This window comes from Chiloscyllium plagiosum, unplaced genomic scaffold, assembly GCF_037043375.1.
Source record: "Chiloscyllium plagiosum isolate Xiang-an unplaced genomic scaffold, Cpla_swu_hap1 HiC_scaffold_4, whole genome shotgun sequence".
NCBI classification, from domain to species: domain Eukaryota; kingdom Metazoa; phylum Chordata; class Chondrichthyes; order Orectolobiformes; family Hemiscylliidae; genus Chiloscyllium; species Chiloscyllium plagiosum.
Window position 1 is genome coordinate 35,748,508 of NW_028270142.1, and position 26,754 is coordinate 35,775,261.

The window sequence follows — 26,754 nt, forward strand, 5'->3', positions numbered from 1 at the left end:
CATTTTTCATTTAGTTGTTGAAATATTCCAGGATGGGGGGAAACTAATTTTGATACGCTGCATCACTACTTTTCCCTTCTCTGGAAACACCATAGCCATGATTTCGATGTAAACCCTTTTTAATTCAGATACTTAACTATTTGTTTTGTTCCACAATTTTCTTCTTTGTTTTGCAATATTAAAACATTGATTATGTAGTGGAAAGTGGAACAGTACTCAATTTGTAAGAATGTTGTTGAGAACAGTCCATCAGTTTAAATGTTAACACCAAGTTTTAAGAACAAAAATACTGGAAATATACAAGAGGTCATGTCGCAACTGTAGAGAGAAAAACAGTGAACATTTCAGGTCACTGACCTTTCAGTGTGTTTTCTGCTTCATTATCAGGTTGTTGCATTAAAATAGCCAATGGCTACCAAAATATGCAAACCAATCTGATAAGTTTTCAATTAAGTCTAATTGAAGACTGCATCATGGATGTGTTGGCTTCATTTTTGGCAGTTACTAAGTATTTTGAGTCAGATTTAAGATTTTTCATTTATTCCAGAAATGTGAGAGTCCATGTTGTTGTACATCTGATCCGTGTATGCAAGATGTAATTACCTCTTTATTTAATTCACATTTTAGGATCTTTATAATAAAGTGTGGTAGAGTGTTTCTGCCCTTTTGAGCTCTAAATAGTTCCTTGTTAATGAGTTCCTTGCTCAAGGAGCTCACTACATTTTGAAGGCTTATTCTAATTTAATTCTTATGAAATTCTTTATTTCATGAATTTTCTGCTTCAATTCCTGTGTGTGCCACAAATTGTTTAAGAAAGCCTGTTTGGTGTAATTTGCCTTCTGTAACTAAATATTCAGAATTATTCATTCGAAAAGATAATCTTTGGTGCATCTACCTTTTAAAATTAGTCTGAAGTTGAAATTACTAAACGCCTCACTTCTGATTTTTGCAGAAGGTTGGCTACAAATATATGGAGGAGAAAAGAATAATGAAGCAAGTTAAATTAACAACCCTTGGTCAGAATGGCATTATAACATTTTGCTGATAATTTTACAAAAATGCCTTAGATGTCAATACATTGAGTGAAAACTAAATCCTGTTCATATTAGAGATTTGATATTGGTGTGTCTGTAACTTTTCATATTGTTTGGTACTTGAATTGGGATTCCAAGAAAAGAGATTTTGTGGCTGATTTCATCTTAATTTGAATATTTCCAGACAAAAATTATTGGAATCTGAACCCTTCAACTGCCAAGTTTTTTTATTGCATGATACCAAACTGTTTCTGACACAACTGGAGTAATAGAGCATAGAATTAAATGCTTCGGTCCAACCAGTCCATTCCAAACATAATCCCAAACTAAACGAGTCCCACCTCCCTGCTCATGGTCAATATACCCCCAAGCCTTTCCTATTCACGTACCTATCCAAATGTCTTTTAAACGTTGTACCTGCACCTACCACTGCCCCAGGAAGTTCATTCCACAGACAAACCACCGTCTGTGTAAAAAATATTTGCCTCTTATGTCTTTTTCAAACATCTGTCCTCTCACCTTACAAATGTGACCCCTAATCTTGGAATCCCTCACCCTAGAGAAAAGACAATTACCATTAACTCTATCTATGCCTCTCATTATTTTATGAGCTTCTTTCAGGCCGCCTTTCAACCTCCTACACTCTAATAAAAAAGTCTTTCCAGCTTTTCTTCAGAACTCAAACCATCAGTTCTGAGGAAGAGTCACGAGGACCCAAACCATTAACTCTGATTTCTCTCAACAGGAAGCTTTCAGACCAGCTAAATCACTCCAGTAGTTTCTGACCCTCCATACCCGGCAACATCCTGGTAAATCTCTTCCAAACTGTCTCTATCTTTATAATATCCTTTCTATAACTGGGCAACCAAAACTAGACACAGTATTCTAGAAGAGGCCTCACCAATGTTCTGTACAACCTCAATATGGCTTCCCAACTCCTAAAATCAAAGGTCTGAGCAATGAAGGCAAGCATGCCAAGTGTCTTTTTAACCACCCTGTCTATATGTGACGTAAATTTCAAAGATTTATGTACCTGCACCCCAGGTGCCTCTGTTCTAAAGCACTACCCAAAGTCTTGCCATTAATTGTATAAACCCTACCTTTGTTTGTTGTACCAAAATGCAATACCTCACATTTATCCAGATTGAACTCCACCTGCGATTTTTCAGCCCATTGATCCATGTAATCTTAGAAAACTATCAATGTCGATTGTGCTGTCTGCAATTTTGGTGTCGTCTGCAAACTCAATAGTCATGCCTTCTATGTTCTCATCCAAATCATTTATATAATGACAAATAAAGGAGGACCTATAACTAATCACTTCGAAACACATCTGGTCGCAGGCCTCGAGTGTGAAAAGCAACCCTCCACCATGACCCTCTGTCTCTTGCCATTAAGGCAATTATATATCCAGTTGCAAGGTCACTCTGAATCCATGTGACCTAACTTTACTAATTATTCTACCATGTAGAACCATGTCTAAGGCTTTACTGTAATCCAACTAAACAACATCTACAGCTCTGCCATCATCAATCTTTTTGCTATCTTACTCACAAAACTCAACGATTTGCTTCACACAGAACCATGCTGACTATCCCTGATAAATTTTTGCACCTCCAACAATTTATCCACAACCGGCACGGTGGCACAGTGGTTAGCACTGCTGCCTCACAGCGCTGGAGACCCGGGTTCAATTCCCGCCTCAGGCGACTGACTGTGTGGAGTTTGCACGTTCTCCCCGTGTCTGCGTGGGTTTCCTCCGGGTGCTCCGGTTTCCTCCAAAGATGTGCAGGTCAGGTGAATTGGCCATGCTAAATTGCCTGTAGTGTTAGGTAAGGAGTAAATGTAGGGGTATGGGTGGGTTGCGCTTTGGCGGGGCGGTGTGGACTTGTTGGGCCGAAGGGCCTGTTTCCACACTGTAAGTAATCTAATCTAATCTAAAGTCAGACTCACAGGTCTATAGTTTCCCACCCCCCCCCTTTCCTTTTACAACTTTTCCTAAACAAAGGTACAACTCTAGCCACCCTCCAGTCATTAGGGTACCTCACCCATAGTTATAGATGATACAAATATTTCTCAAGGTATCTCATAATTTCTTCCCTTACTTTCCACAACGTTCTGGGGTGCTTAGATCAAGTTCTGGAGATTTATCCACTTTTATTCTCTGTAATGTGAACTCTTTGTAAAACATCAAAATTTATTTCTCTACTTCCGCTTGACTCCATTTCTTTCTCCACAGTAAAAACTGATGCGAAATATTTATTTAGTATCTCTCCTCTCTCCTGGACTTCAACACAAAGACAACCTCTTTGATCTTTAAGAGGTGCCACCCTCTCTCTCATTAACCTCTTGCTGTTAATGTATTTGTAGAATATTTTTGGACTATCCTTAATCTTATCTGCCAATGCTATCTCTCCTGTCTTTCCCAATTTCTTTCTTAAGAATGCCCTATACAATCTGTATTGATTAAGAGATTCAATTGAACCAAGTTGCCCATGTCTAGAATAAGAATCTATTTTATTCTTGACTAGAACCTCAATGTCTTTATTCATCCATTGCTCCTTAATCTTACCAGCCTTATCCTTCACTCTGAGAGCAACAAAATGCCTCTGACTCTAGTCATTGCACTCTTGAATGACTCCCACTTGTCAGATGTCCTTTTATCTGTGAACAGTCTACTCCAGCCAATTTTTGAAAATGCTTATCTCATATCATTAAAATTTGCCTTATATCAATTCAAAAATTTTAACTTTTATGGAAGGCTTATTGTTTTTCATAACCAATTTGAAACTCATAGAATTATAATCGCGAGACTCAAAGTGTTCCCCCACTTTTCTTTCAATCACCTGTCCTGTCTATTGGTCAAAAGAAGGTCTAGCTTTGCTCCTTCTCTTGTAGGAGCGCCTACATATTGATAAAGAAAATTTTCTTGAACACATTTGACGAATTCTTCACCATCCAAACCTTGAATGCTATGGTAACCCCAGTCAATGTTTGGAAAATTAAAATCCCTCATTATTGCAACCTTATTATGCTCACGTATATTTGCGATCTCCTTATATATGTTTTTCTCAATTTCCCTCTTATTATTGGGGGCTAATAATACAATCCAATCAAAGTGATCTTTGCTTTCTTATATGTAATTTCTACCGATTATAGTTTCACTGATCATTCGGAAATATCTTCCCTAGTTACAGCAGTAATGTATTCTTTAATCAAAAACGATACCATTGAAATAAATGCAATTTAGTTCTTCAGAGTTACTACATACTCTGACTCTCTTGTTTTTCTTTTCTAATTGACATGCTCTCCTCACAGTCAGAACCTTCCCCATCATTCCTTCTGTTTACACCACTAAGAATTCCTCTACTCCCCGTCTCTATCAGTGTAAAGTCTCCTTTAAGAAAATGAGCAAATCTCCCTGCTAAGATATTGGTCACTTTCCAGTTTGTTTTTGAACAGGTCTTTTCTATCCTAAAAGACTTCAAATTCTCCAAAAACTTGAACAATGCACCAGCTCTTCATCCATTGATGTATTTCCATTAATGTTTTGTCCCTTCCCTCTTTGAAGTTTGGCACTGGGAGTAAACCAGAAATTTGTACTCAATAAGGTTTTTTTGTAATCTTCTACCTAACCTCTTAAATTCACTCTGAGCTGCTTTAATCTTTTCCCTAAAACTGTCATCCCTACCAATATGCACATGAATTTCTGGTTTCTAAATCTCATCTTTAAAAATATGCTTGAAACGTTTAGAGGTGTCCTTAATCATAGCACCCGAAAAACATAAACTATCCTAAATTTATGCTCACTGCCACAGAATTTCCTGTCTATGCCCCTGACAGGAGATTTCTCTATAACAATTCTTTAGAAGCGTGCTTCTGAATTATATGTACATATAGCAAGGCAGTCGGAGAAGAGAAAGGAAGCCATTGCATATGTTTTCAGAAGTTCACTTTATCAGGTTTAGGATCAAATGAACTGGCACTATTGCCTGTGGGAAGAAATCTCAAATCCATGATCCCAGCTTCAGGTCAGGAGGAGATCTTTAGAATTGCAATGTGATCAATTGGCATTTTTGCCTTATTTTGTCATTCTTCAGAATATGTATCAATCTACTGCTTGAGAAGGAATGAATACTTTGTATGCTCTTCAGCCTTTTTGATGAATTAATATGTTTGCTGATGTTATTGATTTATGCATTTTGAGGCAATGATTATGTTACAAATAAAATACGTTGGTTAAATACCTGTTCACTGATCTGTAGTTTTGCACATCTTATGTACTTTTTGTCTTTTACCTTTTTTGCAAAACTTAAAGATTTGGTTATGTCTTCATGAATCATCTGATTGAAACTGGGTTATTTTTCCACAAACTTACTGCAGAACAATGTATAGTATGAGACTGTTTGGTGACTGGTTTGAGGAACTGGAGATAGTTGCTAATTATTGTACAATATTAACTAAACATTAGTTGTATTACAATTATCAATGACTGCAAAGTATATCTGATTGAAACGTGTAAAATTCTAACAGAGCTTGAAGGTCCCCATGCAGGGAAGATGCTTTCCCTGGATGGAAATCCTAGAACCAGGGGTCACAGTCTCAGAAGGGGTTGAAACAGAAGAGGGAAGAATCCCCCACAACTACCAGAAGAAAGTGAGGATTGCAGATGTTGGAGATCAGAGTTGAGAGTGTGGTGCTGGAAAACACAGCAGGTCAGGCAGCATCTGAGGAGCAGGAGAATTGATGTTTCTGCAAAAGTCTTTCACCAGGAATGAAGTTCCATTCTGATCTGATCTGTGTTTTTCCAGCACCACACCCCCACAATTACCGTCAGGACAAGAACCACTGCACCAAGAACAATCCTCACAGCCATCGCTAACCTCCATCGACCGTCCATGAACCAAAGGCTCAACAACCAAAGACACCTGAGAGCACCATCCTGATCAACACCCCTGACCTTGTGCACCATCTAAGATTAAGACCCATTTGCAAGAACCACCAGCAATAAGGAAAATTGACCCAACAGATCCAAACATGTCTTAGTGTATCAGCTGGCACAGCCCAGACTGAAGACCGACAGTGTACCAAGGCCTCAAAACAGCACCAGCGACAGCAAGCGAGAACAGCAACCTGCACTTCAAAATCGTGTTGTTCCGGTGGTGAACACAATTTCATGTCGACCCTAAAATCCAACTAGTTAGCAGGAAGACAGGAAGGAGGGTTGGCACGGGTGCAGGGCATTCCAAGGTCAGGAAGGTCTCTTTATTCATATGCTTGAGATATTACTGTTCTGTGTGTCGCAGTAAATAACTTGTTTAACTAATAGATTCAGAAATTAACCTTCAGAACGTAAGGAGGCTTGCGGATATAGGGAAACCTGGCTGTCTGCTTACAGAATTGGCTGGCCCATGGAAGACAGAGGGTGGTGATTGATGGAAAGTATTCAACCTGGAGCTTGGTGACCAATGGTGTTCTGCAGGGCTCGGTTCTGGGAACTCTGTTCTTTGTGATTTTTATAAACGACTTGGGTGAGGGACTGGAAGGGTGTGTGAGTAAGTTTGCTGTTGACACAAAGGTTGGTGGAGTGGTGGATAGTGTGGAGGACTGTTGAAGGTTGCAGTGGGACATTGACAGGATGCAGAGTTGGGCTGATAAATGGCAGATGGCATTCAACCTGGAAAAGTGTGAAGTGATTCATTTTGGATGATCGAATTTGAAGGCAGAATGTAGGGTTAAAGGCAGGATTCTTGGCAGTGTGGAGAAACAGAAGAATCTTGGGGTCCATGTCCATAGATCCCTCAAAGTTTCCACCCAAGTTGGCAATGTTGTTAAGAAGGTGTATGGTGTGTTAGCTCTCATTAGCAGGGGTACTGAGTTTTAGAGCCACGAGGTCATGCTGCAGCTCTGGAGAGCCCTGGTTAGAGCACATTTGGAATATTCTGTTCAGTTCTGGTCACCTCATTGTAGAAAGGACGTGGAAGCTTTAGAGAGGATGCAGTGGAGATTTTTCCGGATGCTGCCTGGACTCCCGGGCATGTCTTATGAAGGAAGGTTGAGGGAGCTAGGGGTTTTCTTTGTGGAGCGAAAAAGGATGGGAGAGGTGACTTGATAGAGATGAACAAGGTGATGAGAGGCATAGACAAGAGTGGATAGCCTGAGACTTTTTCCCAGGGTGGAAATGGCTATCATGAGGGGGCATCATTTTCAGGTGATTGGAGGAAGGGTTAGGGGAGATGTCAGAGGTAAATTTGTTATACAGAGTGGTGGGTGCATGGAAGCACTGCCAATGGTGGTAGTAGAGTCAGAGACATTAGGGACATTTAAGTGATTCTTGGATAGGAACATGGTTGATAGTACAATAGAGCATGTAGGTTAGTTTGGTCTTGGAGTAGGATAAAAAGTCAGCACAACATCAAGGACTGAAGGGCCTCTACTGTGCTGTACTGTTCTATGAGGAAAGATTTCTTCACATAAAAGAACCTGTGGAATTTTCTGCTGAATATATTCAAGAAATAGATTTTGTTTAAATTGTAAAGGCATCAAAGGGTAATGGGGAGAAAGTGGAATACATATTGAGATAGCAAATCATGCTTGATCATATGAAATGGTGGAGCAGGGTTGAAGGACCAACCCTGGCCTATTTCTCATGTTTTCTATGTTTCTAGGTCATGAAATCTGACTAAGGACACTTTTTGTTGAAATGATGCAAGCTTGTATTAAAACTCTGTAGTATTGACAAGCTGATATTCTATTTAAGCTGATAGTGTTCTACCAAAATAATTAGTGGATGCAGCTTAATTTGGATTGTTTTCCATAATGAAGAAGTATTGTATACACACATGCATCTTAAACACTTGTTATGATGGGGTATTTTGTTTTGTCGAACTTTTTAAATTTTTGCTGAGAATTATTTTTGGGAGAGATAGTTCACTGCTACCTTTCAATTCAGTGAATTTGTTGGAACATGACAAACTCTGCAAATTTGTTAACACACTTGAATTGGGTTGATTCATCTTATGCTCATATTGAATTGTACAAAACAAATGTTTAGTTTCATGAATCTTGAAAAGAGGTCCCATCTTTATCTTCATTGTAAATACATTTTTGAAATTTAAACTTCCACTTTGTGTCCAAATAATTTATTTTTAAAGTTTTGTTCTATATGTTTAGATTGTAGGAACTAAGAGTGATAAAGCATTTATTCACTGCTACTTGTGGTATGTATTGGGAACTTATATAACGATTCTAAATGTCAAAACTCTTCTTTTACTCAAGACTTGACTGACTGAGCCTTTACCTCATTTAAGTTTAAAATGTTTTGCTTTCAGTAATTCTGAGTTAGTTATTGTCACAGGATGAAATGTTTCAGTGGAAAGAAACTTGGGATAAATAGGCAAGCAAGATATAAATGAGTTTGAATGAAGATGAGCAAATTTGATCAACAATACAGAATCAATTCAGACATTAATTGATTAGGCTGAAGAGGAGAAAGAAGTATAAGTTGTCAAGGGATAAAGACAATTGGGTGGCAAAAGAAAAGGGTAGGAGAACAAAATTAATGAGTTACATTAGATTATGTCAATATTTCAATGTTTTGTGATTTAAGTGTAACCAACTGAGTATCTGATTGTGTACACAATATCAATATACTGGCAGTGCAGACTAAGTTGAATTTTAATTTGAATATCAGAAGACCACTTAACTGGGAAATTTCTGGTCACGTGTTTGAATGTTTTATTCAATTTTCTGTGTCATTTCTACTAAGATAATTTAAATAATTTCTGTTAAGTCATGAAGTTGACAACAAAAGTCTTCAATGGCTTTCTTTTTTCTAAACAACAATTTTATGCTCATTTAAGTAAGGCTGTCTGTCTAGACAAATATTTTCTGAACTTTACCCTGTCAAAATACATCTTTGGTGCTCTATATATGACCCAGACAACCTCAACAGTTCTGTACAATGGTGTACTTGTTCAGCATCTATTGTTCTGATGTGGTTATTAAGAACAATGATTATTGTAGTCTTCGAAGTAAGAAAGAGTATTACTGCTAAGTCTGATTGCATTTCCATTTCACCAAATATGCAATGAAATCTGCAGATGCCATTGAAGAATGGGAATCCCAACTATTTTCTTTCTTTTCTATCGGGCCTGAAACTAAAAAGAAATACAGTTGTTGGCACCTTACAGAAGTTAAGATAGCAGAGGTCAAGGATTGAATCTGGAATCTTCCTCGTCATTGTGGTTCACTAAGTAATTCATAATGAATTGTATGCTTGACTTGGAGTTTTTTCTGAATAATTGTATTCTTCCAGTCACCCCTTTTGCTCCAAGTTATGTATGTTATCTTTTGTTACAATTTGGACTTGTGAATCGAGAAAGTTAAAGCCTAATGCACATTTTACAATTCTAGATTAAATGGGTAATATTTGGTTTTTGTTGTATTACTTAAAATCTATATTTCTGTACCCTATCATGTGCTTGTCAAAGCTTTTAGAATTTACTGTGGTTTACTCCCCTCTTTGTCCATGCTTCTGGCATCTTACCGTGCTGTATGGAATGCTGTATAATGATTGGCCTAAAATCTGTGTTGGTGGCTAATGTTTGAGCAATTTGTGTGTATCTACAACACATGGATTGCAGTGTTCTTAGAAGGCTACCACTGTTATAATCTCAAGACAATTGACTATGGGCAATAAATACTGACCTAGCCAGTAGTGCCCACATCCCATGAAAGAATAAATGATGAAAATCAAGTGTTCATTCCAGTTGAATCTTTTTGTTAAATTATGGAACAATTAGGTTTTGCCTTTTTGACATATTGAACATGAATTTGTCAAGTAGCCTAGTCACATTAGATGCTAATGTGGCCTGCAATCTTTGATTTTAGCTACAAGTAGTCTGTCTTTATTTTAAACAAAGCTCTCCTATAAACAAGGTATAACTTTGTTAGACACTGTTGTTGGAAATGAAGCTTCGATATTGAGGGTTTATTTAGCTGATGGAAAAAACATGGAATTAGATTAGATTAGATTATATTACAGTGTGGAAACAGGCCCTTCGGCCCAACAAGTCCACACCGACCCGCTGAAGCGAACCCACCCATACCCCTACATTTACCCCTTACCTAACACTATGGGCAATTTAGTATGGCCAATTCACCTGACCCTGCACATCTTTGGACTGTGGGAGGAAACCGGAGCACCCGGAGGAAACCCACGCAGACACGGGAAGAACGTGCAAACTCCACACAGTCAGTCGCCTGAGGCGGGAATTGAACCCGGGTCTCTGGCGCTGCGAGGCAACAGTGCTAACCACTGTGCCACCATGCCGCCCATTAGAAGAATTAGCAACAAATTAAGGCACATTTGAAAAACTGGAAGAACTACGGATGCTGGAAATTAGAAGCAAAAGCATAAATTGCTGCAAAAACTCAGCAGGTCTGGTAACATAAGTGGAGAGAAACCAGAGTTAGCATTTTGAGTCCAGTCGCCCTTCTTCAGAAGTGTCGTGAAGAAGGGTCTCTGGATCCGAAACATTAACTCTGATTCCTCTCCGTAGGTGCTGCTAGACCTGCTGAGTTTTTGCAGCAATTTCTGTTTCTCTAAGATAAATTTGAGATTTGTTGAGGAAACTGCTCCATAATTAATAAAGACTATGGTGAATTGCTCCAAAGATGAAAAAAAATTTTATTTGCTGTGGCATTGCTTTCCTCCCAAGGATGCATTTTCAAATAGATGTACTGTGAAGCCACATTAAGTCTGAACCTTCCTATGTGAAGAGTCTAATTTTAACATTCTACCTGTGACCAGTGACATGAATCATTTCCTCTAAGTATTTTTTTTGTTTCCTTTTCTGCTTGGGAATGAAACAGCTATTGGCCGAGATGATAGCAGAGCCTGCTTTTCTCTCTGAGTATACTATCTTTGCTCTGGAAAGCACCAAACGGCCTAACGTGCAGAATATCAATGTGGTGAGTCCTCCCGCCCCTCCAACAATGCCATTGGCAGGGTAGGAGAAGTGTTTCGCTAGAGAAGATTGTGCCGCTTGCTGCTTGCATTTATTTTCAAAGCCATTTACCACTTAACCCTGAATTTATCTAGGGGTTTCATTAAAAGATGAGAAAAGCTCATACCAGCTTGGGAAACAGAACCTGGCTTAGAAATATATAAATAATTTGCTGATGTTGTCTCATAATTCAAATTACGTTCTGTCTGACAGAAATCCTTCAGTCCATGTTCCGAATATGCAAGCATTCAACAAATAATGAAACCCTTAGACATTCAAAGTAGGCTTTGCTCTAAAGTCCTCACCAGGTATTGCTCCCTGTAATTGGCTGCTGTAACTAATACCTAAATGTGTGTTTTACAATATTAAAAGCAAAGGTTATCTCTTCATGTTAACAGTTATAGTATTACATCAGTTCTGCATTTTTGATTAAACTTGAGCCAACTGACCTCAAAGTGGAATATAGTACATTTAAATTAGGTATTTGTTTTTGTCATATTCATCCAGTCTGTTGAAGGTTGTAAAAATAAATAACTTGCAATAATAAACATATCTGTTGTCATTTAATGCCTATAAAATCTGCCTCCCTCAAAAACAAGGGCAGCGGATGCATTGAATACCACCACATAAGGTTTTGTATGCCATTCTGAACTGTAACTGTAATGCTGTTCCTTTGTTGCTGGGTCCAAATCCTAGAATACTCTTTCGTGAATACTGGATTTACTTAGGCTATGTGGAATGCAGCAGTTGAAGAAGGCAACTCATCCCCACCTCCTCAACAGCACTGGGGCTGAGGAACAGGTTTTGCCAGATATGCTTACCACCCAGGAATGAGCATCAAAGAAAATCATTGTCAGGAAATATCTCCTACCAAAAGGTACAGTGGAAATCATGAACTTGCACAACAAAAACTTGTTGTGGCCAGGTCAGTTTGAAGCTAAAGTCACTCAAAATTGATTTTCATTGTCTTGAAGGTTTCAGAGTCATGGTAGCACATTAGCTTTGATGTATTTGAACAGCAAGACAGTCTTGACGTACTTGATTTGTTCTTAGCAATTTCTTGCCAAATTAATCAGAAAAAAGTCTCTCCAAGTCAGTCACTGTTAAAAACAATCTCAGGAGTGTCTCAAACAAAAGAAGTTTATAACCAGTCATGTGATTTTGAGGGAACTTTGTTTGAAAAAAATGTCCATTGATCACAGTAAACCTTGTGTGTCCACAAACTGGATATAACTTTTAGATTGTGGAAAAATTACTGTAAGTCCTCCAAGTGACATCTTTGCACGAGAATGTGCATTGTGAAGGTTATGCCCACTGCATATGGACCAGACCAAGCCTCCCTCATATATATCTAGGAGATAGCCTAGACACTAACATTTATCTTACGTAAAGTTAAGTATAAGACGCTATGTTCCAGACCTAATTCGATTGATTATACTACATTGATTTAAGCAAAGGACACTTTATCTTACCCTGTAGTTAAAATACAAGAATTGGTTTAACTTAACTCTATTGGAAAATTTAACAGAATAATATTATTTAACGACCAAACAGTAACTGTTCCAATATAGTAACATCCCATAAACACACTCTTGACAAAGTTAAATTTAGTCAAATAGATTGTCTCACATGCAATTCTGGCAGCAGAGAGAACTCCAGCTTTTAACTGTAACAGAGAAATGAATAACAACGTCCACATTCAGCTTCAAGACCCCAGCAACGACTGAAAGCTAAACTATGACTTGGTTCCATGGGAGCCTGACTGCACCCATTCATGCTGCTTCGATTGTTTCAACCTTTTAATAAAAACCCAAGGCCTTACAAGCTGTTTACTAACTTGGAGGAGACAGCTTGTCAACGATGACTCAAAATCTCTTCAACACAGACAGACAAAATACACCTCTTAATACTATAGTATCATCACAATTGGTTATAGTGTGGTTTGTGTACAACAGTCAGTTTGGAAGAGAACATAGCGAAATGCTGAATTGGAATTCTTGGAGGAGAAGAAAAGAAGAGAAATGTCAGTATTTGTTATATTTGTAAGGTGCACGCAGGGAAAGGCAGGAGCTCCTTGAGAAACATGAAGAGAAACAAAGAACAAAGCTGTGGAAGTTAATTCCTGGAGATTATCCACAAAGGTATGGATACAGTATTAAGTACTGCATATATTTAGCAGCAAACTTTTTATTAACTCTCAATTATCGGACCAGGAGTCTGCTGGTTGATCAAATATTCCAGTTGATCAAGGACCACCTTTAATGTAAAAACTAAATAATGCAGGTGGGATATCACTGTTGTATTCTATTTACAGCATAAATCGTTTAAATAGTAGTGCAACTTTGCCTGAAACAAAAGTTACGAGCAGAGAGCCTTCTCACTCTCTCATTCGATGACCACTTGGAAATTGCGATTAAATGGTAAAGTTCAAGTATTTCAGGTATATCATTTTTGCAGGTTTTATTGAGAATGCAAGTTCATAAGGTGCTAATTAAAACAAAGTTTGTTATATTTAAAATATAAATTGGAAAGTTTTAGCTGATGTATTGCAAAGAATAAACTAGTTTTGTTTTTCAATGTGAAACAAAAGTGCAACTATATTGTTTGCTCATGAATTATGAAAAGCATGTAACCTTTGCAGAAGCTGGATTGGATACATTTGTGAGATGGGCAGGCACCATGTGCCTTTGGGTTAGAAAGAAGATCAGCTGAATAACAGCAATGAGCACAAAAAGAAGATCTGAGGCAAGCAAAATTCCTAAATCCAACTAATTAGTGGCTAAAATTAGGATCACTGCAGTCAGCAGCTTGATTCCGTCACCAGAAACCAAAAGACCTAAAAGAAGGCTGTCCCATACCACTCTTGTTGCCTGGATTCTTAGAATCTGAACCACAGAATCTGTTCATTTTTGCCTATATATTCCACCCATGATATTACCTTAGAACTGTTGTGTCTACCCTAGATTGTGAATAAATGTGCGTGTATTTGACTTTAGTAAGAGTTTGGTCTTCCTTTGTATATTAGCAATTGATAATCTATTTTGTTACTTGTCATGGAATGTTTATCAGAATAAATATAGAGTTTTTTGTTCATTGATGGAACCTGAGATGAGTTTTGTTTATTTCAGATAGGGATTTAAGTTAGGCAAATTATCCATCTTAGTGATTACATTAGTCGTTTATTTTCATTTGTAATGACTAATGGAGTGTCAGGGCGTGATTTCCAGCCCACGGTCATGACAAGAGCTCACGAGTAGTTGATGTCACTCAACAAGTCTTGAAATATCACAGCTGCTCACATGTGCCTAGAATCTCAAGGGTGCTCAATTCACCACAAACCAACCACTGATCTGTGGGCAATCTAAGCCAACCAGGATTCTTACCCAACAGTTATACACATCTCATGTTTATGGGCTAGGCAATTTTACAAGGCTCAAATCCACATTTCACATCTTGCTCAAACTGGGCAGTTGTTCACCTATGACAAGTCATCCAAATACATTGGATGAAAATCAGTATCAAATTTCCTCTTCGTTATAGCACTAACTAAACAGAGGAGCGTTAAGCTTACCTGCATGTTTTAATAGAATTTATAGTCGAGGAAGAGAACTGCATGCTAGATAGCTAATCCTTCTTATTCTAATTCTCCCTCAAGCCACAGTCTTTTTTGATTTAAAAGTTGACTGTGGCATAAGCATGCACTTCTTGCTTTTCCCTCCCCTCTTCACAACCTTAGCATGTATCTCTTTTACTTTCAGCTGTCAAAAATGACACCCTGCCCATGAAGTAGAAGAAGAGTAAGTAGGTAATGATGAGCAAAATACACCATTGCTGGACTTCATACAGCCAGATAACAGGATACAGGAACAATTTGCACGTGCTGAGTTACTGAGCCCAAGTGGACTATGGCAAGACAAAGGGCAAGGATCATGTCAGAGTCAGCTGATGAAGAGCAAGGCTGCACAGGATTTGTAGTGTAGAGAACTCTGATGAGAACTTCAAGGCAGGCTACAGTAAAAGACTGTTGGTACACACGTACAAATGTTAGACATGTTGGGAAGGCTGCATTCATTGTTGACCACAGAGCAATTTGACACCAACTTGACATTTGCTTTGTTCGGTTTGGAATCTATTCTTCAGATGAAGGAATCTGAGCTCAAATCCATCTACCTTGTGGAACTAACCATGATGTGGCTTTTGTTGCAGTACAGACAACAGCTACCTAATGTTGGATCTCCACTGAGGGTAGATGCTCAAAATGGTGGTAATGTGGGTCTGGATACCAGTATTAAAGTATGCTTCTAAGGTGTTTCAGCAGTCTTGCAATATATCCTTCAACAAATTATTTGGATTGGTGATATGCTGGTCCTGACAATTATGGCTGTATGAAACACAAACCTGATGTTAGATTTACAGTGTTTGAGTTTCATCCATTTCCATTCTGTCAGCACTCTTGCTCTTGCCTTACAGTTTAGTGGATTAGAAGATTGCCACTACCATTCTTTCTCTCTTTCCCACACTCACTCCACACTCTCACTCATTCTACCAACCACTTTATGGCGAGGTGATGCATTCGATTGTCATATCTTCACAATTCAGAGCAATTCAAGATTATTCTTCCAAGTCCATGGATAATCTTCTCTACAGAAAGTCAGCAGCTTCCACCAACTATCTTCCTTTCACTTGTGTTTGGTAGGAGTTCCAGGGCAGGCAAAGGCACATGGAAGACCAGCATGGAAGAAATGTATCATGATAATTAACTTTTGTGTAATTTGGCAAGATTTAATACCTACATTTGGTGTATTTTATGATTGTTTCTATTTTAGTATTGTGACCAAGAGGATGCTGTGATCAGGGACAGTAGGGAGTGTTAGACTGTTGGTCATTAGACAATTGGAGTTAAGGTCATTGGTATCACATTGGAATTTGTTCTTTACAGATAGATGGCCGCTTTGTGCTAATCCTAAAATGCAATATATCCCTTTTCTGTCTTTCCGTTGCTTTCTCATTCTTGTCACCTTCTGTTCTCTACTTCTCAGCTTCTTGATATCTGATGCTCCCTGTGTACTTCAGGGCTCTTGTCAAGTGGTACAAGCAACAGGATCATTTTAGGACATTAGTGATCTCTTCTATCAAATTCCTTGCAGCAGTATGTCTCACTGTATACAGGCAAGACATAGATTGTGAACCAGTCTAATGAAGTATGTCACCAGAAGATAGCCATTGTCACCCTTATCCACTTTGATTTGACATGATGGCTGGAGCGGCATACTGCTGCAGATTGGACATATTGTGATGACTGCCAGGATACTGGATATTGACTTGCATGATGTGTTAATTATGGTCTCATCAGCTGCTGATTCAGGAAATGTGATACTTGTTAGCTTAACTGGTTTGCAAAATTTACATCAGGTGCACACAAAAGTTGCATGCTTACAATCAATAGCAACCTGTAATCTTTACAGACCTGAATTGCACCTGATTCTCTTTGGCAAAAAGGAATGAAATGAAGTGTTGCTAATCGTACAGTATTTTCAGTTGTCTTTAGATGATTAGCAGTATCTGGTGTTCACATGAGCCCTTAGAAACAGATACATCCTAAGGCTATGGTTGTTGTGTTACAAGGCAGCACGGTGGCACAGTGGTTAGCACTGCTGCCTCACAGCGCCAGAGGATCCGGGTTCATTTCCTGCCTCAGGCGACTGACTGTGTGGAGTTTGCACATTCTCCTCGTGTCTGTGTGGGTTTCCTCTGGGTGCTCCGGTTTCCTCCCACAGTCCAAAGATGTGCAGGTCAGGTGAATTGGCTATGCTAAATTGCCTGTAGTGTTGGGTGAAGGGGTAAATGTATGGGTGGGTTGCGCTTCGGTGGGTCGGTGTGGACTTGTTGGGTCGAAGGGCCTGTTTCCACACAAAGTAATCTAATCTAATCTAATCTAATATATGCTTGTAATATATCTTTAAATAAATTTTAAAGTGTGGTTTTGCTCCAAACTGGCTCTAATTCTGTCTTACATGACTGGCTTTGTAGAATTAATGTTATATCTCTTTGAAAAGGTCTACTGTAACCTTTGTGCAATTTGCAGCATGTTGCTACTATCTCCAGCAGGAGTCTAGGAGTAGCGATGTACATTTAGGCTTATTGATAGCTCCACGGTAGGTGGTATTGTGTTCCTTTCATTCTTCTGAAATTAGAGTTATAGCTGAGGTAATTGGCAGCATTGATTGATTTATTGTTGTCTCATGTACCGCGATACAATGAAAAGTGTACATCTGTATAACATACTTAATATACTAAGTACATCAGAATAGCAAAATAGAGTGCAGAATATCGATGTACAGCCATAGAGATGGTGCAGAGAGAGAGATAAGAATTAACATTTGAACAGCAGGGAATAAGTTGTCCTTGAATCTGCTCATAAGTGTATTCAAACTTGGATATTTTCTGACCGATGGAGGAGGGTGGAAGAGAGTAAAGCCTGAGTGGGAGTAGTCTGAGATTATGCTGTTGCTTTCCTGAGACATTGAGAAGTATAGATGGAGTCATTGGCTGGAAGGCTGGTTTGCATGATGCACTGGGCTGTGTTTACGACTCTCTGTAGTGTTTTGCACTCTTAGGAAGAGCAGTTGCCATACCATGCTGTATTGCATCCTGATCGGATGCTTTTATGGTGCATCTGTAAAAACAGGGAGGAGTCCTTGTGGACATGCCAAATTTCTTTATCCTCCTGACGAAGTTGAGACTTGGTGCTTTTTTGACTATCACGTCGACATGGGGCAGACCAGGGCAGGTTATTTAGTGCTGACTTCCCCAATGAAGTGAAGATGTGTCAAACATTGGTTATTGTTGAATTCAGGCATGCAAATTAATCCCTTAATGGTCTGGGTGCATGCAGATCGAGTGCCCTGTCATGAGCCTTTGTGAGAAGAAAGGAGGTGATGATTTGATCAGGGTAGCCATGATAATACAGGTTAGTTTTGATACACCCTATCTCAGCATTAATTTTACACAGTGAGCAAATGGCTTGAGATCCTATTCATGAGGTTGCCAATGTGATTTACGTTGTAGCACCATACACTAAATTGATCAGCAGTGTGTTGCAAGCCTCATCAATGCCTTCACTCCCTCTAGGCATAACTATTGCAATACATGTCTGGCTGATTTCCCACATTCTGCACCCCTAAACTTGAAGTGATTCAATGTTGCTGTCTTAGATTGCAGCAACTCCTATTTCCTCACCGCAAGCAACATTTTGATTTTACTCCACACATTTTTGTTTTCAGGTCCCTTTGTAGCTTTGCCCCTCCTGATCTCTCTCAACTCCTCCAAGATTAGATTAGATTAGAGTCCCTGCAGTGCAGAAACAGGCCCTTCAGTCCAACCAGTCCACACCGATCCTCCGAAGAGTAATCCACCCACACCCGTTCACCTACTCCCTACTAATGCACCCCTCAGTATGGGCAATTTAGCATGGCCAATTTACCTGGCCCACACATCTTTGGACTATGGGATGCAACCGGTAAGAAACCCACGCAGACACAGGGAGAATGTGCAAACTCCACACAGACAGTTGCCCAAGGCTGGAATCAAGCCTGGGTCCCTGGCTCTGCGAGGCAGCAGTGCTAACCGCTGAGCCACTGTGCCGCCCACAGTGCGGGTGCAAGCCAATCCCATATGAGATCCTTGTTCTTTAATTCTAGCCATTTGTGAAGTCCCAATGATAATTGCTATGCAACTGATGGCTGTATCTTTAGTTTCCTGGGAGTGTTTCTATTATCCTTATTTCTCCAGCACACCTCTTAAAACCCATCTCTTTGATCAGCGTTTCGGTCATTTGACCCAATAATTTGTTACGACCCCAGACCAGACTGAAAATCAACATCTCTAGAGATCTAGATTATTTCATAAGACAATGAATTCACAGGTTTCTATAGTTTTAAACAAACAACAGTCACAATTTTTTACACTGAGGATAGTTCATGTGTGCAATGAACTTCCTGAGTAAATGGTGGATGCAGGTACAATTGCAACTTTTAAAAGACATTTGGGTGGATGCAAGAATAGCAAATATTTGGATGGATATAAGCCAGGAACAGGCAGGTGGAACTAGTTCAGTTTGAGATTATGCTTGGCATGGACTGGTTGAACCAAAGTGTCTGTTTCTGTGCTGTATGACTCTATAACGTGCAGTTGTGGAATGTTTAGGTGGAGCTTCAATATTTCAATATAAACTTCAAAATGGATGGAATTTAGGCAACGCCAGATAGGGTGTCAGCTTAAGCTTTCTTGAGGAAGAAACACAAAAGCCTGGAAGACCAAATGACACTGAAACTCCTCAGTTGATCCATCTGCACTCTATAATCACGTTCTTCACTGCACAGACTTCTAATGTTGGCATTATTTGTCATCCCAATAGCCACTAAAGCTGATAAAGACCTTATAATATTCGACATTGTAGTTGGACTGTTAGTTAGCCTCTTCTGTCCCTCACCCCAATCCAGATCTAGAACTACTGATACACAGCCACAAGAACTGACATGTAGATTTCCATGTATTTACATTGTCTTTCCTAAATTTTCATGCTATTTTCCTTATTCATTTTAAACAATTTCACAAATTTATCCATTTACATGACTCATTTCCGTAACTAATAGAAAAATGTAATTTAATCTATCCCACTCTTAATACAAACATTGATTGTTAATTGTGCATAAAATTATTTTGTAACTGTTGTCAGAACAGCATTACATAATGGGAGCCATATGTATTACAATATCTATTTCTTCCTGCGCATATCCTGTAATAAACCAAAAATAATAAGAATCTACAGTCAAGACCTTAATATTCTCTCTTTCATGCAAATAAATCTGTAATTGTAAATACAGTACTTTTGCGCATGACGAAGCACAGCATTTATTTTCAGAACTAACTTATGCAGTGTGGGTGGCGATGGTGCATGCAAGGCTGAAGGTTCAACTAGATCTCCTGATGTTCTTTCACTAGTCATATCTGAACTTCATTAACCTTCCCACTGCCTTTCTAGAATTGAGCACAACTTCCATGTATTTACATTGTATCTTTGGTGATAACTTGTGGGGACAGTTAATGAAGTAATTACCAGGAATGAAAGAAATGGAGTTAAATGTAAAGTTGAAGTAAGATGAAAAGAGCAGGGAAGAAAACAAAAAGATAAGCTAAGATCTGAAGTGCAATTAAATAATTGACATAATAATTAGATATGCAGTAATTAAACCATGAGAAAACCTTGGTCAGAATATTGTTATATTTAAGTGATTAAAATATAGAAAAAAATTAAAATATTATTATCCTGTATTTTGATATGCCCTCTGATGGTCAAAGCATTTACCATGAATAATGAATGGACAAATAATTAAAATCACCAGGGATCTACATCATGTTTTAGGCAGAATAAAATAGGTTTGCTGGACTTGGAACAGATAAGGCTAAGAAGTGACCTAACATAAAATGATGAAAGATTTTGATAAAGTAGATAGATAAATTAATGACTTGGAAGAAGGAAGTGAATGTACTGTAGTCAAATTTGCAGACAACACAAAAATAGATTAGATTAGATTAGATTAGATTACTTTACAGTGTGGAAACAGGCCCTTCGGCCCAACAAGTCCACACCGACTCGCCGAAGCGTAACCCCACCCATACCCCTACATTTACCCCTTACCTAACACTGCGGGCAATTTAGCATGGCCAATTCACCTGACCTGCACATCTTTGGACTGTGGGAGAAAACCGGAGCACCTGGAGGAAACCCACGCAGACACGGGGAGAACGTGCAAACTCCACACAGTCAGTCGCCTGAGGCGGGAATTGAACCCGGGTCTCTGGCGCTGCGAGGCAGCAGTGCTAACCACTGTGCCACCATGCCGCCCAGAAGGTAGGAAGCTAGATTGTGAGAAAAAAGAATCAGTTTATAGAGAGAAATTGTTAGGTTAAGGAAGTGAGCAAATAGACTATAATGTGGGAAAATGTAAAATTGTTCATTTTGGAAGGGAGAATAAAAGATCAGAAGATTATTTAAATGGAGCATAGCAACAGACAGTTGCAACACAAATAACTTTGGGATTCTTGTACAGGAAATATAGAAATCAAGCACACAGGTGCAGCGGGTAATGACGAAGACTAATGGAATGTAGGGCCTTACTTCATGGGTGAAAATGTGTTGCTGGAAAAGCGCAGCAGGTCAGGCAGCATCCAGGGAACAGGAGAATCGATGTTTCGGGTATAAGCCTTCTTCAGGAAAGAAGGGCTTCATTCCTGAAGAAGGGCTTATGCCCGAAACGTCGATTCTCCTGTTCCCTGGATACTGCCTGACCTGCTGCGCTTTTCCAGCAACACATTTTCAGCTCTGATCTCCAGCATCTGCAGACCTCACTTTCTCCTTAATTCATGGGGGTTGGAGTGTAAGAGTAGGGAAGTGTCATTACAACTGTCTTATGTGCTGGTGAGATTGCACCTGGACTAGTGTGAGTAATTTTGCGCCTCTTATTTGTGGAAGGAAATTATTTCATTAAAGGCAGTACACAGGAGGTTCACCGAGATGATTGGTAGTAAGGAGGTATTATCTTATGAGCAAAAGCTAAACAGGTTGGGACTCAACTTACTGGAGTTGATAAGAGTGAGAGGTGATCTCATTGAACCATAAGATTCATAAGGGGCTTGATAGGGTAAATGTTGAGGGGATGTTTCTCCTCGTGAGAGTGTCTAGGGCCAGAGGGCATAGTTTCAGAATAAGTTTGGGGGGGGGTGCGGGCGGTGAGGGTGCAATTTAAGACTGAGATGAGGAATTTCTTATGAGGGTTGGTGGCTCAGTGGTTAGCATTGCTGCCTCACAGTGCCAGGGACCTGGGTTCAGTTCCCGGCTCGGGCAACTGTCTGTGTGGAGTTTGCATATTCTCCCTGTGTCTGCGTGGGTTTCCTCCGGGTGCTCTGGTTTCCTCCCACAGTCCGAAGATGTGCAGGTCAGGTGAATTGGCCATACTAAATTGCCCATAGTGTTCGGTGGATTAGTCATGGGTCAGTGTAGGGGAATGGGTGGATTGCTCTTCGGAGGGTCGGTATGGACCTGTTGGGCCTAAGGGCCTGTTTCCACACTGTAGGGAATCTAATCTAATGTAGGGAATCTAAATCTTTGGAACTTTACCCCGTGGAGCTGTTGGGCAGCTTCCATGTGTATATTTAAGCCTGAGATTCTTGCTGAGTTGGGGAAATCAGGGTTACGGGGAAACTGCAGGAAAACTGATGTGAAAATGTCCGCAGTGGCTCAGTGGTTAGCACTGTTGCCTCATAGCACCAGGGTCCCAGGTTTGATTCCAGCCTCGGGTGACTGTGTCTGCATGGATTTCCTCCGGGTGCTCTGGTTTCCTCCCACATTCCAATGATGTGCGGGTCAGGTGAATTGGCCATGCTAAATTACCCATAGTGTTAGGTACATTAGTCAGAGGGAAATGGGTCTGGGTGGTTGATTCTTCGGAGGGTCAGTGTGGACTTGTTGGGCTGAAGGACCTGTTTCCACACTGTAGGGAATCTAATATAATCAAAATTTTTAAATTAGCCATGACCCAGTTGAATGGCAGAGCAAACCCAAGGCTGGGGAGCGGCCTACTCCTATTCCTATTTCTTATGGTCTTCGATAGAAAAATTGATCTCTCCGATCAGTGTATCAATAAACAGAGCGCAGATTTATAATTAATGACAAAAAGATGAGAATTGGGGTCATGGGTATGACAATATTTGGGATCAGAATGCTGCCACTGAGAAGGCAATGGAAGCTGATTGCTGAAGCAATTTTAAAGGGAGCTATTTGACGATGAGATGAGGAATTCACAAAATTATAAGCTTTAAAAAAGTGCAACTATATTTTCAAAGAAGCTGTACAGGTATTACAAGCACAAAGCCCCTTAGTGTGAAGGTTTGCAACTTTCATAATTCTGTCAAGATTGTTCTTCATGAGTCCCAAATTATTGAAGATGTCTTGCTTCAGAGAGATTTAAATTACCAGTATAGTGAAAATTCCCACTACAAACGTTGTGAGGGAAGGGTATTTATGAAATTCCTGAAGATGGTTGAGTTGCTCCATTATTGCGATGGGGATGTTCATGGAGCCGCCACCTCTTGTTGAATTTCCCACCAACTGGATGTGGCAGACTTTTGATTTGATCTGTGGATTGTGGGATCAATCAACTCTGTCAACAGTAGACTGCTCCTCGAAAGAGCATGCGTGATGTATTTTTCTGTTGTAGCTTTGTAATGTTGGTATCTTATTTGTAGTTCCAAGCTTGCCTTTGTGCAGTTGAATGAGAGTTGATCCCTTAATTTGTGAAAATCTTAGGGTGGGATATGCTGGGCTATGAAGTTACTGTTTCTGACAGAACACAGTTTGTACCTGCTGATGGCCCACAGCATTTCGTGGAAGTTCATTTTATTGCTGTATTCGGAATATATCCCACATAGCATGTTGTAATGTCGAACATATCTTCATCTTTTAATATTATTTTGACTTCAAAAGAACTGTGCGGTAATCCGCCTACCAATATTGTTGTCAACCGACATGATTAATTAGTGACGGCAGTGTCAAGTAGGCACTTTCCTCATGTCGATTTTCTCACTTTCTGTTTGCTCAGATTGGTGGATATGTCTTCAGGGCATAGTAGGTTATGGTCAGTATTGAAGTAATAAAGTAAATTCTCTTATTTTGGTGGTTTCATGGTCAGCATTAAATTATGAACTGTTGTATTGATCTGTAATTAACTGAATTTAAATTTGTCTGCTTTGGGATTCGAATTTGACTCTGGATTGCACATCCACGGATATGGCACGGCAGGGTGGGGTGGCACGGTGGCTCAGTGGTTAGCACTGCTGCCTCACAGCACCAGAGACCCGGGTTCAATTCCCGCCTCGGGCACTTGTCTGTGTGGAGATTGCACATTCTCCCTGTGTCTGCGTGGGTTTCCTCCGGGTGCTCCGGTTTCCTCCCACAGTCACAAAGATGTGCAGGTTAGGTGAATTGCCCGTAGTGTTAGGTGGATTAGTCAGGGGTAAATGTAGGGGGGGGTGGTTTCTCTTCGGAGGATCAGTGTGGACTTGTTTGGCTGAAGGGCTTGTTTCCACACTGTAGGTAATCTAATCACAACTAGTTTGTTCGGTTTCTCTACCTTCTGTATTAAGTTATTTGTGAATTAAATTGGCTTTATGTTTGGTCTTGTACATTTTTCATGTTCATGTATTTAATTTGGTGTGATGTATTTAATTTGGTGCTGTGTTGCAAAGGTATGTAGAATATTTGAAAATTATTCCTGTATTAAATAAATACATGTCCTCGATCTGGATGCCAAAAAGATTTACAAGGATGTTGCTGGGCCCAGAGGGGTTGAACTGCAGGGAGAGGTAGAAAAGGCTGGGAATTGTCTCCCTGGAGCATGGGAGGCTGAGGGGTGACCTTATCGAGGTTTATAACATCATGAGGAGCATGGATAGGGTTAATATCAACTAGGAGAAAGTGAGGACTGCAGATGCTGGAGTACCAAAGTTGAAAAATGTGATGCTGGAAAAAAACACAGCAGGCCAGGCAGCATCCGAGGATCAGGAGAATCAACATTTCAGGCATAAGCCCTTCTTCAGGAATGAGGCTGGTGTGCCAAACGGGCTGAGATAAAAGGTAGAGGGGAGGGAATTTGGGGGAGGGGCGCTGGGAATACAATAGGTGGAAGGAGGTGAGGGTGATAGGCCGGAGAGGGGGTGGGGGGCGGAGAGGTCGGGAAGAAGATTGCAGGTCAAGAGGGCGGTGCTGAATCCGGGGGTTGGGACTGAGATAAAGTGGGGGGAGGGGAAATGAGGAAGCTGGAGAAATCTACATTCATCCCGTTTGGTTGGAGGGTTCCTAGGCGCTCTTCCTCCAGGCTGTCGTGTGGCCAGGGTCTGGTGATGGAGGAGCTGAAAATGTGTTGCTGGAAAAGCACAGCAGGTCAGGCAACATCCAGGGAACAGGAGAATCGACGTTTCGGGCATAAGCCCTTCTTCAGGTGATGGAGGAGACCAAGGACCTGCATGTCATTGGTGGAGTGGGAGGGGGAGCTAAAGTGTTCAGCCACGGGGCGGTTGGGTTGGTTGGTGCGGGTGTCCCAGAGGTGTTCCCTGAAATGTTCCGCAAGTAGCAGCCTGTCTCCCCAATGTAGAGGAGACTACATCGGGTGCCGCGGATGCAGTAAATGATGTGTGTGGAGGTGCAGGTGAATTTGCGACGATATAGAAGGATCCACTGGGGCCTTGGACGGAGGTGAGGGGGGAGGTGTGGGCACAAGTTTTGCATTTCTTGTGGTTGCAGGGGAAGGTGCTGGGAGTGGAGGTTGGGTTGGTGGGGGGTGTGGACCCGACGAAGGAGTCGCGGAGGGAGTCGTCTCTCCTGAATGCAGATAGGGGTGGAGAGGGAAATATATCCCTGGTGGTGGGGTCTGTCTGGAGGTGGCGGAAATGACGGAGGATGATACGATGTATCCGGAGGTTGGTGGGGTGGAAGGTGAGGATCAGTGGGATTCTGTCCTGGTGGCGATGGGAGGGGTGGGGTTCAAGGGCGGAGGTGCAGGAAGTGGAGGAGATGCGGTGGAGAGCGTTGTCGACCACATTGGGGGGGAAATTGCGGTCTTTGAAGAAGGAGGCCATTTGAGTTGTTCGGTAGTGGAATTGGTCCTCCTGGGAGCAAATGCGGCAGAGGAATTGGGAATATAGGATGGCATTTTTACAGGGGGCAGGGTGGGAGGAGGTGTAATCTAGGTAGCTGTGGGATTTGATTGGTTTGTAGTAAATGTGTTGAGTCGGTCGCCCGAGATAGAAATGGAGAGGTCGAGGAAGGGGAAGGAGGTTTCTGAGACGGTCCAAGTAAATTTGAGGTCGGGGTGGAAAGTGTTAGTAAAGTGGATGAACAGTTCAACCTCCTCGTGGGAGCACGAGGTAGCGCCAATGCAATCATCGATGTAGTGGAGGAAAAGGTGGGAGGTGGTGCCAGTGTAACTGTGGAAGATGGACTGTTCCACATATCTGACGAAGAGGCAGGCAGAGCCAATGGCTACTCCTTTGGTTTGGAGGAAGTGGGAGGATTGGAAGGAGAAGTTGTTCAGAGTGAGGAGCAGTTCAGTCAGTCGAAGGAGGGTGTCAGTGGAAGGGTACTGGTTGGGTCGGTGGGAGAGGAAGAAGTGGAGGGCATGGAGGCCTTTGTGATGGGGGATGGAAGTGTTTAGGGACTGGATGTCCATGGTGAAGATAAGGCGTTGGGGGCCGGGGAAGCGAAAATCATAGAGGAGGTGGAGGGCGTAGGTGGTGTGCTGAACGTAGGTGGGGAGTTCTTGGACTACGGGGGTCAGGACAGTGTCGAAGTACGCAGAGGTGAGTTCGGTGGGGCAGGAGCAGGCTGAGACAATGGGTCGGCTAGGGCAGTCGGGTTTGTGGATTTTGGATAGGAGGTAGAAACGGGCGGTGCAGGATTGTGGGACTATGAGGTTGGAGGCAGTGGATGGGAGATCTCCTGAGGTGATTAGGTTTTGGTGACAATGGGTCGGCCGGGGCAGTCGGGTTTGTTGACGATGGGTCGGCCGGGGCATTCGGGTTAATAGCCAAGGTCGTTTTTCCTAGGCTGGGGGAGTTCAAAACTAGAGGGCATAGGTTTACAGTCAGAGGTGAAA

The 26,754-nt window shown here is 40.9% G+C and overlaps 1 protein-coding gene across 4 annotated transcripts in view; it reads left to right on the plus strand.

The window, feature by feature from the left end:
- The window catches only part of golga4 (golgin A4), a 192,005-nt gene that overhangs the window by 12,615 nt on the left and 152,636 nt on the right, over positions 1-26,754 (plus strand). For 3 of the 4 annotated variants that reach the window (XM_087986136.1, XM_087986137.1, XM_087986138.1), the window contains exon 3: positions 10,911-11,009. The exons of the other annotated variant lie outside the window; for it this stretch is intronic. In XM_087986136.1, coding sequence (XP_087842262.1) covers positions 10,911-11,009 — 99 coding nt within the window. The remainder of the gene's footprint in view (positions 1-10,910; positions 11,010-26,754) is intronic. 4 annotated transcript variants of the gene reach the window in all.